Source organism: Lepisma saccharinum, chromosome 21 (genome assembly GCF_977018435.1).
Source record: "Lepisma saccharinum chromosome 21, izLepSacc3.1, whole genome shotgun sequence".
Taxonomy (NCBI): domain Eukaryota; kingdom Metazoa; phylum Arthropoda; class Insecta; order Zygentoma; family Lepismatidae; genus Lepisma; species Lepisma saccharinum.
The window spans coordinates 31,081,679-31,095,585 of NC_139249.1; the positions used below are offsets into that span (position 1 = coordinate 31,081,679).

The following is a 13,907-nucleotide window of genomic DNA, read 5'->3' on the forward strand; positions in this document are numbered from 1 at the left end:
ATATTCCTCGAAAGAAAAATTTCTCTCATCTACCATTTTGTGCATACTAATGATTACCGCTTGCAGGCTGTGAAGGAACTAAAAGCAAAAGAAGGCCTATATGCTCTCACACATGCTCAATATAGATATTGCAGCTTCAAATGCAAAATGTCCAGTAAAGTCATCTTTACTAGTTTCTCTGTTATTAAAGTTCAAAGAGAGTAAACATTATTTTGGGGAACTCTGTATATGAAATTAATAATTCAGTTTTGAGTATTATGGTAGAATAGTGAGGCAAATTGAATCTCTTGCTATGTAATAACCCAACTAGAAATTTGACAGTAATCGTAAGTAAAGTTACATTTTGTTTATTTCAGGTTAACACCAAAGGACTTGGATGGCACACCGGTGAACTTGCGTTACGTTAAATTCCAGAATGTCCAAAACCTCCAGTTTTTTATTAAGGATAATCAGGATGGAGCAGAAACAACTAGAATAGAGCATTTAGCAATCATAGGATCGCCTATCTCTACAACCAATATGGAGAAATTTAAGAGGGTTGCAGGAAAGAAGGGGGAGAGCCATTAATTAAATAGGTTAGGTATAAGACTAAAATGTTTTTTTTTATTGTATAAGGCTCTCAAAGCAAGGGAGTAAGTTAGTTAAACCACGAAAGAGGCATGTGCCTGTTGTGACATGGAATGTGAGATACAGTCTTGTAGGTAACAGCTGAGCTGTTTCCTGTTAATATGATACAAGACGTTTTGTTTTGTATACTGCACTAACAGTACTTGTTCTTTGCATGGAACAGTTGATGTTTTTTGTTACAAAAAAACATGCAAATTGAAATTAAAGTATCAAATTCTGAAATGTTCTGTTTTTGTTGCCTAGATCCATTGTAAAGCAACATGTGAGGAATTGAACACTGTGATACATTTAACCAAATTAAGCAAATTGTCATAAACATTAAACATTAATTTGGTAATTTTTACATACATTCACAGCATTTCAATTCAATATTGGCACTGGGAATACATGATCTATAAATACTTAGTAATGTGCATTTATTTGCATGAAGCTGCTACTACATATCACATGGTATATTACATGAAAGTGATTGGCAGAATCAGTTTTTAGTGTAGCAGTAGCTGAATGTGAATGTTGATGTCATCTATTTAATGGATTGAAACCAAATGCCATGTGCGGAGTGGTTATCACAGCATATTACAACGCCAGGGGTCTCGAGCTCTCAAGTCCCAGCCTGAGTGAAGGTGTTCTTTGTGTCCCTTCATCAATTTCATCATATCATATCACTCCTCATCTTTGCAAGGAGCCAATAGTTGGAGAAAAGCGAAGTAAAATAAACCAATTCAATTAACCAAATGCCATGTTCTGGCAATATCTTAAATTTGTTGTCTATTACTTTTCCACTAGATAAAATACACAGAAAACATTAAAAGAGCAGAAGAAGAAATTGAACCACACTATATGGCAGATATTTTGTCCACATTTGTCACATGGTTATTGTGAAGTCAGTAAAAAAGAGCATAGTTTTCCACTTAGTGGAGGACTTGGAAAACTCTGGGAAATTGGATTGTTGGTTTTTGTGTTTGCCATTTCAGATATTCCCCAAACCAGTCCTGCACCAAACCTGCATGATGGCATAGCACATTGTTGTCTTGAAGGGCTCCATGCGGTTGGGAAAAGGTGCAACTTGACAGATTGTGCCACATCACGAAGCAGTTGCCAATAGTGATTACCATTCATACGTTCGTCCATATGCACCAGGTGTTCCAGTTCCTGCTAGTTATACATTCCGCACACCATACACCCACATCCACAGGCCTGCACCATTGACACTATGCATGATGGATCCAATCGTGTTACTGATGCCAAATGAGCCCAGCCATCCATGGAGTGGAATAAAATACATGATTCAGCAGACCAGCACACCTACCAGTCGTCTGACATCCAACGTGCATGCTCGTTACACTAGGTGATGAACCTTGGTGAACAGTGAGTGGCATTGTGGGTATCTGCTGGTATAGGTGATACGTGGTGATTCGAACCCGGGGTGTATTGGGTTGTCAAGTGTTGCACTGTGCTGTTGCCCTGCATTTTGATGTCAATTTTGGTACACTCATTACCTATCACACCCAGACTTGTACTACATACTGCCCAACAGATTCATTGGTCAGTTGGTCAACCAACAGCATTCTGTCAATTGTCACAATGTCAGTGAAGTGCCATTCACTTTGCACTGGGGTGATCATAATTCAATGATCATCTTGGAGCATAGGTTTTTTTTTTATTATGGTGCATTGCTGTGTCAGAAAGAGAAGACACTGTAATTGGTTATCTGGTTTATTTATAAATATTATCATTATTGGTGACATGTTATTTTCACTCCTACAAAAAAAAAATAGACAGCTTCCCAAATTAAAAAAAAAAACTGTTAAATTGCTCACAAAGCTGTATAAAATTTCAGATTATCCAATTCAAAAGACACCAAAAAATACTTTTGTTTTGAGAGCTTAGACAGAATTGGTGGAGAATGACTTCCGTGCCAATGATAGAAATGGCTTCTCCATTTCAGTGCAAGTGTGTGGCTTCTTGGATAGTTTGTGTAAGCTTTCATGAAATGTTCGCCTAGTTTCTTCCAGAATATTGTTGAACGATCGTAAATCTTCATCTCTTTCATGCTGCATGCAGCTGAGACGAGTACGGAGCGTTAGTGCTTCCTCTTCAAGCAGTTCCAACCTAGAAAGTTAAGTAATGTAAGAAATCTGGATGACAAACTTTGAAGTGTTTAAATAATAGAAAGATAGGCAGTAAAGAAAAGCTCTGTAATACACAAAGGCATTTAATTTAAAGGAATAAAGCTTTAGAATATATGGCATCGTTATTAATAGCAAATTGTATGTAATTGGCATAATTTGTTCTTACCTGGTACAACATAAGCTATCATGTTCTTTTACATGTCATTTTGTTCATTATTCTCAAAAAAGATAGGAAAGTAATCTCAACTAACTGCAGTTAGAAATTGTATCAGTGTTTAAAAATGTCCTTTTCAACACCTTGTTCAGTTTCAAAACACTTCATATAAGTTCAGGGTTGCTACGTATCTGGAAACATGGAAAATAGGGAAATATCAGGGAATTTGGCTTGTTACGGGAAATGTCGGGGAATTTTGCAGATCGTCTGGAATTTACGTGCATTTTGGTGTCTGCAAGAGAGAAAGTTGCAAAGATCCACTTTTGGATTCAGTTTAAAAACGTGTTTCTTTCATTCTTATGATTCTCAGCCTTGTGCAAAATTATGGTTCCTTCGAATTTCTGTAATGAATTTTCACTTTTATAATATTAGATATTAGAAAGAATATCAAAGTAAAACTTGCAGTCCAGATATCTGATTGATAACAAATGTACATTGACAATATGATCATTAGGGTTATGACAAAAAAATATTTTTTTAGCCTGTAGTAGAAATCAATGAACTTTTTAATACAGAATCAGAAAATGACAATTATTTCGTTCAATTCATAAAAAATGTTCCGCACCAATGACAATGAAAATTCTCAAATTTAAGTACATTCAGCACAGTCAAAATGTATTAGTTGAAATAAGCTTCAGATTCAAATATTTATGTTTTGCATTTCTGGTACAGTTCTTCCATTAATTTCACCCCTCGTTCGGCACAAATATTCGTCCGTGATATATCTACAACGGATCTTTCAACATTCCAGTGAGTTCCAAAGCACTTCATGGCTGCAGAGCAATTTAATTCGGAAATTTCATCCATCAGTTTCTGCTGAATCTCTGCGTTGAACATTTGGTTAGAAAACCAGGCATCCTGCCATGTATTTGAGATGAAAGAGCACGGTATTTGCAGTGATATTCTCCATTTAGGAATGAAGAAGTACGAAATAAGAGCATATATAGCACGTGAATTCCATCTGGCATTGTGAAGAGACAGTAATTTTCTCCATTTAATTGCTGGGATTGCACCAATTTAAGGAAACGGAATGCTCTACATAACTCATACAGAAATCTAAAATCAATCTCGCCAACCTGGAATTTGAACAGTTATCATTTCACTCTCTGGCTTGTAGGACTGCTGTAAGACATCGTATTATTTTATCACTTCGTCCACGAATTCATAGTTCAGAGTTGGTTTGGTAGAAGAAATCGGATTAAAGAAGTCTAACACATGCTTTACGATTCTATCAAGAATATGGTGCTGGCAGCCAATGTACTGTGGCTGATCAAATCCTCTTGTGATGATTTCACTTTTTAATTTTTGAACAATTTCATTTACTCGTCCAGTATTTACTGCTGTTGCGTCACATACGATCATTTTGAAGTTCTTCCATGCATCAAATTAATTCAGCAAACTTTGCAGTGCATTAAAAATATCCTGCGATGACCTGCTTTCACATTTTACTATACCTAATTTCAATTCTCTAAGTGAACTCTTCAAGATTACCACTTGATACTCGTGATTTGCAATTTGCTTACCGTCGAAATGAAGGCAGAATTGTTTCTCTTCTTGCAAAACAGATTTTATTTTACGCCTTTCATCTTCGTCTCTTCTTATAACAGCTCGCCAAACACCTGACTGTGATGGTGTTGGAACACTGATTCCATGTCCGGCTAGACTGGAGCACACTACAGCAACTTTATTAATTGAAATAGATTTTTTTTGTCACCAACTTAGCTGCATGTGATGTTGAAAAATGCACGACTCGTTTTCTTTTGTCATTTTCATTTTCTTCTGATACATATGCTGTGTCAGAAAAATTTCATCACTACTTACTTCTGCTGATGATGCGTCGTCTACATCAGTGGCAAAGACAGAGTTTGGTTCAGATTGTGAAGCCGATTTTCGCACTCGCTTAGAGGGATGGATGGACGATTGTGGAACAACTGTGCTTGTTACATATCCAATTTTACCTTGTGATTTCACTTGTAACTTGTATAGTTCTTTATCTTCTTGGCACACCAATGTCAATCTGTTTTCGTTATGTCAAATATATTTTCTATTTCAACTTGAAGTGAATCCTTTTTCCTCTTTCTATTTTTATCGTTCTCATCAATCAATTTAACTACTTTTGACATAATTGCTTGTTTTGATAAAATTGGAAAGCTAAATTTTTCCCAGAGAACAGTAAGCTCACCAGTTATCATAGCCATTCTTTCTTTCTTATCTTTCTCTGTTTCCAGAAGTGTATGATAGCGACCAATAATGTCTTTCTTTCGCGGAAGTCGAGTAAAAGAACTAAGTGTTTTAATTATAGGTACATCTCGTCTTATTGTTGCATCAAAAGCTACATTCTGCGTCCACGATTCCGCATTTTTCTTAATCGCTTCACTTGATTTATAATATGCCATTATAATACTAATATTGAACTACGAAACCTGAAAATAGAGAAAATATGCACAATTTGTAATTTAATAAATAATCGTTTAATAATTACTACATTAATTTACTAATTATTACATTAATAATACCCTTTTCAAATGTTGTTTGTGGTATTTTTCGAAAGAGCCCCAAAAATAGTTGTTATTGATAATGTAGGGTTATAAAAATATTAAATTTATTGTGATGCTCTTTCCGAAGAATCCCCGAGGTTTGAAACCACCAACAGTCACACACACTGTATAATTAGCATAATCTGTAACTACATACAGATACAAATACACGTATAATTTTAAATAATGTTTTACTAAAAATATAAACACATCTTATTAGTCATTTTATCGTGAGCGATATTATAAAGATCTACTTTTTAGTAGCTACAGGCTACAGTACCGTACATACAGTTCTTGTGACACACAGTGAAATTGAAACGGGTTGGTGCGGGAAGTTTTTTTTAGAGCCACCTGTAATAATTATTTTTTAGTAATCAGGTCACAAAAGCTCATCATTTGCGACCACAGGAGATACAAAATTTTGCAAAAAAAATTTTAGTCATAACCCTAATGATCATAATTATCGGAAAGGTTGGTGAAGATGAGGTTATCGTCTATTATTTTATAGATCTTAGTCTTGTTGGCATTTCTTATAGAATTCCTATCTGCAACAAAAATTTCTCCAGATGCTGTGTATTTGTAAATGTAAGCAAAAAAGCAGCATTTTCTACGACACTATAAATCCGCCAAAAATGAAAAATTGTTTATGGTTTATGAACTTTTTCTGTTGTTTTTATATTGTGGAGATCTGTTAATGGTGAAATAATGTACCTCTGTTACCTTAACCTGAAGGCTATATGCTCGTTATTATAGCACCCAATACATTCGATGCTGATTATAATTTTACATTTTACTCTTTGAATTTTCACGTGTTCTTGTGCGTGTAGAATAAAATGTGCTAAAAAAAAGTTGTGAAAGTGAATATTCATAATAATTAACGGATTATATATTTAATTGAAAAACAAGGTTCAAAAGCAAAAGTCATGATGGAAAGTTTTTGGACTGGAAAACCTGGAAATGTCAGGGAATTTCATAATCAAACAATCGTAGCAACCCTGAAGGTAATGCAATGCAATTACTATGATATTTAGTGGCTAAGATAATGTTCATCATCCAATCTAATGCCATTCTTAAATTGGTTTTACAAAGGAATCGGTAGCATAGAGCCCTAATGATTCATTTTACCGGATACACTGTTGAGAAATTTACCTAAAGTTTACATGCACCATCTAACAGTTTAACTCTGTTTCTGAAATTTTTGATTATCTTGTATTTTTATTTTTTTCTGTTTGATAAGATTATCGAGTGGTGCCTATTCTGTACAACAATTGAATGGGGTAAAAACGCAATACCATTTAATGCATACATGCTTTCTGCATGGCCAAAACATCAAACAAGCCTAATTTTCAAGATGAAATCTCAAGTAATCTTTCTGTACTGTAAGCTGATAGATTTATTTTTTTGCAAAGTACCCTGGGTTTAACGCTTGACGCGAATTCCAAAAAAAATGGTGTTGACGTAACGTAGTGAAAGCATTTGAGAAACTAGTACGTGTAAAAATGATGTAGCAGCCTCTACTTTAGAAGGCCACAAAATAGTCATGAAAAGACTTGCCAACCTAACGAGAAAGGAATTGGCTTGGCAGGTCTTGATCCTCAAAGGGCTGTAGCACCATGAAGTGTAGTTTAATGTGAGATTTCAACCGATACTACCAGTTACAATTACTCAGAATGTGAATAACATTTGTAGAAACAATATTGACAATTCACAGTATAGATGTCTGTAAGTACATAGATTCAAGAAAATGTAAGTTAAGTGATCTGTAACATGCTATGAAATTCAACCTGAATTAAGTACCGTATTTGCCAGCGTATAAGATGCACTTTTTCCCTGTAAAAAATAGTTCTGAAAAACAGGGTGTGTCGTAGTTTTTGAATATTCTCATTTCTGGACATTTTTCTGTTGAGTTAGACTATTTCTTTCTTGCTTCCGTGCAGTGTTTGTCAAAGATGATTAAAATTTATTCTTTCCTAGTTAGATTAAATAAGTTATTTGTTGAAAGTAGGCCTACAGATTACTTTGTATTTGAAATACTGTAATTTAATTACAAATTCAGTTATCCTTATCCTCAAAAATATGTACAAAAAGGAAGTCTTGTACACTGGCAAAGACAGTAATTTCAATTTATATGGCTTACTTGTCTTGTAGTTCTTCTGAGACACTGTCCCGCTCAGTCTCGTTTTGTCGTTGGTAACTGTAAGGACGCCCTTTGCTTCTTTCCAACAGCAGCTTCCCAAGTTTGGTTTCCAGGCGTGCTGATTTGCGGCGTTCTTTGCGTAATATTTCCTGAAGTTCAGTTGCTTGATTACGTTGTTCATCCAAGCGCCGGTTCAACACTGTATGAAGTTCGAGTAGACGAATTCTTTCAGCTTCTCCAGCCTGAGCTATGGCCTGAAGTTCCATGCACTTCAAACTAATTTCGTCCTGTTTTGGTAGAAGAAAATATCTTTATTTTTTCAACCTGTAGAATTGTGTACACTGGGCAACTAAGTGGTAAGCGCACAATTTATCTATGTTCACAGCAACTTGTAAATCTGTGTACCATAAGGTGTTACTAATACTTATTTATTTCAAATTAAGATGGTACTTATGATTCTACTTTTGCACTTAAGTGGAATGTAATTTATCTTTCAAGTTCTGCATCAGGTCAGGACTTTACAGGTTATTATAGCTCATTTCAATGAACTAAAATTAATGGAATATTATGGTTCATACTAGTACCAGATTTTCAGTGTTCCTACAGACCGGAGAATCTGGTAGAAGTTGAGTGAAAAGTTCAAGGTATTTTATGATAAAAAAGTTCAAAAACCAAGGTTGGAATCTGAAAACACATTGCACTTAACTTTTACCTGCCCCCCCTCCACCACCACCACCACCACAAGTAGTCTTTTTTTTTTTTTTAAGAATATTTCATATAAACGTGTCATTTTGATTTTATTTTCTGCCATATATTTTCAAAAATCCTGAATAAATGTGATGTAGCATTGGATGTTGAAGACATAACATTTATATATTAGTATCCTAAATCCTAGAATGGCTCAGAAATCTATTTAAAAGTACCTGGAAAATTCAGGGAATTTGCTTTCACAAAATGAGAACCAATCCTGATACACAGTACAAAGGAGGATGCAAATCACATACCTATCTGTTTTGTTTTTCTTTTATTGATTATGGAGGAATTGATGCATTAACAATTACCTTGAAATCAAGTAGAATATTTTTTTTCAAATCAGTTACACCACTATTACATTTACTTAACATGTGCTTCACAAGCCAGTAAATGTATCAAATAATAGGCCTTGTGTGATACCACTACCATTACTGTACTGAAACCATAGGCAGGAAAATATTTCTGGAGAGCTTCACTCAGTTGATAACATTTTAATGTTTCTAACTGATACCAAGACTATTTATTAGGCCTGCTTTAGACTAAAGCATTTTCCATAACATATTTCTTAACATTTATGACATGACCAAAATGCTACCGTGTACAGTGAAAATTTTTTATGGCATTTCAGATGCCATGGTATATTTCATGACATTTCTCAAGGATAGAATCAATCCTATTTCCATAGCATTTTTCGTAGCATAACCAATCGGGAGCAAGCTCTAGGTGACGATTGCAGATGCAATGGCGGCCGAGTAAGATGTAAGCAACATATCACTTCACATTTTTAAAAGCCGATAACTATTCAACCGAGAGGAATAACCCTATAAAAGGTTTCTAGGTACCAAGCAATGACGCTTCTTAAATATAAGGTATGCCCAAATGAAAAGGAGACTACGGTTATATCTAAACAATATCATATTACAGAATATTTGCATTACATAATATGTGAAGTACAGTTAATGTGTAACATGATACCTACACATAATTGAATTGAAATTGATGCACTGATCCCAGTGCGTAGGAATGGAGTGGATGGCTTCAGTGTAGAAACTCCTGGGTTGCTTACGGATCCAGTTTTCCACAGTGTTCTGCTCTTCCTTGTCAGGTGAATCGTTGTCCTTTCAGTGATTGTTTTAAGGGGCCAAAGATATGGGAGTCACATGGGAGAATATCGGGGCTGTATGGAGGATGTGTGAGGACTTTCCATTGAAAGGTTCGCAGCAAGTCAAGGGTCCTCTTGGCCACATGTGGCCTAGCGTTGTCCTAAAGCAGCATTATCCCCTTCGAGAGCTTACCTCTGCGCTTGTTTTTGATGGCACGTTTAAGCCTCAAAAACGTGTTGCAGTACCGCTCAGAGTTCACTGTTCCATCCCATTCCAGCCAGTTGATGAGTAGACGACCTTCATTCCAAATTGGATGACAGCTCTCTGCGTTGATCTGGAGGAATCCATAATGCACCCGTCCACGCAAAACAACTCTCGCCAACTGAGGAAACTACAGGCGAAGCCATTCGCTACACCTGCAAACTGGGACAGACACCGCACCATCTCTCTGCAAACAGATTTACCTTCTTCGATTAGATACAATGCCGCTACAGCAAAGGTCTCCTTTTCATTTGGGCATATCTATTACATACTTTATAACGTATAAAGTACACTTATGGAAGAATATTTTAGTTGTTTTAATTGTATACACCGTGCACTCACAATAGATGGTGTAACTCAACGTGCCTTTTGTGCCGTACATGTTATACATTGTAATGGCAAAGCTAACTGAAATTTTACATGAAATATTTTCGTGTAAAGTTATATCTGCTATAAGATTTTTGGAAGCATTTACATAGCATTTATGCTAACAAAAGTATTAAAGGAAATGCTTCTGTCTAATGCAGGCCTTAGATTTCTACTGATACCTGAATATTGTACCAGTTATATTGCTTATATAGCTTATTTCAATGCAACTATTCTATTTCAATTAACCAAAGTTTTGCTTTAAAATATTTATAGGCTCATAGGTAAGATACCCAGAAAACTAAAATTCCAAATACACTTTTGCTATTCACATAAGTGCAAACTTCACAAAATGGCAGAATTTTTCTAAATTCGCAGAATATTTGTCAACATGAATGTGTCTTTTGATATTGATGATTAATTTCAAACCAGTGCCATTATTGGTTTAGCCCTATTGTTAAATTATATGAAATACATGTTCAATACCTGTGAAGCATATTTCAAGTCTGTGTTCTTGGACTGCCCACATACACTTGAAGATTCAGGCATCGTCTCGCTCAGATTGTGTTCAGAATCTCTATGAAGTAAAATAGAAATTATTTCATGGTACAAATGCAGTGAATAAATACAGGGTGAATGTGCATTTTGAAAAATTAAAAAGTCTGGTCTCGACAATAGCATCGTAGTAATTCTGTTCAATTGCCATGTAATCAAAGATCCTGGGTTTGATTGCACAGACTTGGATCCCTCTTTGAACTGGAGGTCCAGTCTTGATTAGCTTAGCTGTGCACAGAATCAATCAACTTAAAAAAATATAAATAAATAAAAAACTTGTGCAAGAAAATGTGTAGTGAGCAAGGAGAAGACATAGCACAAATACTTGGAATTATCTCCATGTTTGTATCAAGTAATTGGGGCTGTGTCAACTTAAAAATCTATCTGGCTAAATATAAATATTAACCTCTACCTTTATATCTTTAGCATCAAATCACTGTTTTTCACTGTACTCATAGGTGGTAATGGATTTTTTAATGAAACAAAAAAGGGGGGTGGGGTCCACATCATACACACACACTTGTACTAATGATTTATTTAAATGGTAAAAATGTTAAGTGCATACTTTGATAATTTTGAACCTCGTATCTTCTGCTCCAGTTTTTCGATTTTGCTGTCCCGCTCAATTATTAAGTTTTTCAATTGACTGTTGAGTGATTTTTCCTGAAAAGAGAAACCTTTACATCAGAGATGTAAATTATAGTATATACTTCTGGAAATTGATAGATTTAACGCTTAACTCTTTCGATGCAGATGACGAAATCTTCGTCATGCATGGAAATTCCCCAAGGATGGGGCTCATTTGAAGCAAAATTTAAGCATATTGGAAAATGATTTTTTTAAAAAAACATGATAAATGCCAGTGAGGTCTCGTTTTATTCAGAATTTCCAAGGCTTTAGTTCGGTAAGGTAAACATGTCGATGTGTACCCATTTTTGGAAGCAACAGAGGATTTTTTTTTTCTGCCGCCTCCCATTTAGTAGCACTCATCGATCTGGGCAAACCACCACTTATCGCTGACTGCCCCAAGTTATGTAATGGCGAATACATAGTATCAAAACGATGATACAAATAGTAATTTTTTTTAAAAAAAGAAGAAGAAAATGCAAGGTAAAGGAGAATGTTTATCACAACTGACCGGAAACTCAATCAGAAATTTGCCCATCGATCTGGACAAACTGCCACTGGTAGCTGATTATCTCAAGTTATATAAAGGCGAATACATACTATCAAAACGATAATACAAATACTATATTTAAAAAAAGAAAAAGAAAAATACTCAAAATCAAGGCGAATTTTCATCACAACTGGCCGCAGTGACGTCATCAGAAATGCGCCCATTGATCAGGGCAAACTGCCACTAGTCAAGAGCCTATTCGGCGATGACTGCAGATGTGAAGTGAAAGCTTGGAGAATAAACCAAAAAAGATTCCATGTGTTCTTTTAATTCGGTTTCCTGTTTATTAAACTTTTCTTACTAAAACATTTGTTTGACGAAATATTTGTCGTCCGTCTTTGAGTTACTTCTGGCATCTACAGCCCGCGCCCCGAAAGGGTTAAATAAATAAAAGTAAATTTGTTACACCTACAAAGATTATTCTTATGAAAAAACTATTTTTTGTAGATCAAGTTTCCAATATACTTCAGTAAATTATTGTATGTACTAAACAATATTATTCTAGTGATAAGATAGCCAACCTCCATGGCAGAGGGGTTATCACAGTGTGCTAGCATGCCAGAGGTCCTTGGTTCGAAACAGTGTGGGCATGAGTGTTTTTGTGACTGTCCCTTCATCATATTTCATTCTTATCTTTGCGATTAACCATAAAATGGCAGAAAAGTGATTTAAAATAAACTCAATCAATCAATTATAGTGACACATTAATATTATCTACAAGAGAGAATTTTGTGTATGAACACATGACAAGAATAGAGAAGGACTTGGTATGAAAGAAGACATGCAAACAATTTAAAAAGGAGATCCCTTTTGCATATGCTCTTTGGTGGAAAGTGTGTTTCTAGATGCGTAACGAGTGCTTTCTTCAGGTTTCTTCTTCACAAATGCATGAAAAGAAGAACTTCTTTAAAAAATCTTTGTGCCTTCCCCTTTCCATTCTGGCTGAAGATGGTACTTTTTCTAAGTGCTGAGATGTCATCTTAATCAGAGATACTACAGAAGGTGTGTTACATCAGTAGTAACAAAGGACAGTAGCTAAGAAGCACGGAAGACCAGGGCAAGATGGAATAAACAAAAGAAGATGCTTAAAATGAAGATGAAAGGGAAGAAATATAGAGGACTACAGACAAGATGGAAAGTGTCATATTTCTCATTTGCTAATACAGGACACACACTGAATGGAAAGTAAAAGCTGCTTTTATGTCCTAAAAATATGATATATAAACTTTTGCACGACATAAAAACAGATTGTAGAATACAGGACATCCTGGAAAAATGAATGTTGGGCAACTCGAGGAAAGACTTGAAAAGCTGCTGAGTTATGTATGATGCAAAATGACTAAGATGTAGAATATATGCAACCATTCCTACCCGAACAATTTCCTGTTGGGTCTGATTTCTTTCTTCTTCCCATGCCCTGGTTAATGTTTCGTGTTCTTGCTTTTTGTCTCTAAGTTCATCTTGCACATTCTTCAGTTGCTTCTGGAATTTAAAATAATAATATAAACTACATGTTAAATATTTAGTTTGGTTTTATGCTATCATTAAGTTTATCAGATTGTTTCTAGCTGTCTGGAGTTTTCATATGTTTTAAATGTCTTTGTGGTGGGGATTGAGGTGTTCAGACTCCAAATCCTAGTGTAATGACCTCTTACCTCCAGATAGTGTGCATCACCAAAAGGGGTGCAAGGGGTGACCTTTTCTGGAGACACCAAAATGTCAACCTCTCTTCCATTGATAGCAGTTTCCAGACTATTGAAGTCCTGGCATCTGGACACTCAGGCTGTGTAATCCTCTGTAGAACATGTGTGTTTGTCCTTCTGTCCTTGATCCTCATTGCAATTAGCCAAAAGTGACAGAAAAGTGAAATATATAAACCAATTTAATCAATCAAGCATCACCAGAATGCCTAACAGTGGCATCAGATGTGTAGAAGAGGGGACACAGAGAACATAATCTCCCAAGTGTATCTAGTACCGATGTCACTCAAATCTGCTCCAACCATTGGGTGGATAAACCAGCCAAGGTAAATGGAAAATGTGGCA

The 13,907-nt window shown here is 35.5% G+C and overlaps 2 protein-coding genes across 2 annotated transcripts in view; one reads left to right on the forward strand and one right to left on the reverse strand.

The window, feature by feature from the left end:
• Txl (Thioredoxin-like) overlaps positions 1-2,928 on the forward strand; it is a 48,246-nt gene extending 45,318 nt beyond the window's left edge. Inside the window, exon 6 of the mRNA XM_083143373.1 lies at positions 357-2,928. Within this exon, the coding sequence (XP_082999499.1) occupies positions 357-567 (211 nt within the window). The 3' untranslated portion in view covers positions 568-2,928. The remainder of the gene's footprint in view (positions 1-356) is intronic.
• The window catches only part of LOC146004504 (coiled-coil domain-containing protein 13), a 32,511-nt gene continuing 20,946 nt past the window's right edge, over positions 2,343-13,907 (reverse strand). Inside the window, exons 6-10 of the mRNA XM_083143368.1 lie at positions 13,234-13,344; positions 11,251-11,348; positions 10,617-10,707; positions 7,648-7,934; positions 2,343-2,739 (exon numbers count right to left, since the gene is read on the reverse strand). Of these exons, the coding sequence (XP_082999494.1) occupies positions 2,514-2,739; positions 7,648-7,934; positions 10,617-10,707; positions 11,251-11,348; positions 13,234-13,344 (813 nt within the window). The 3' untranslated portion in view covers positions 2,343-2,513. The remainder of the gene's footprint in view (positions 2,740-7,647; positions 7,935-10,616; positions 10,708-11,250; positions 11,349-13,233; positions 13,345-13,907) is intronic.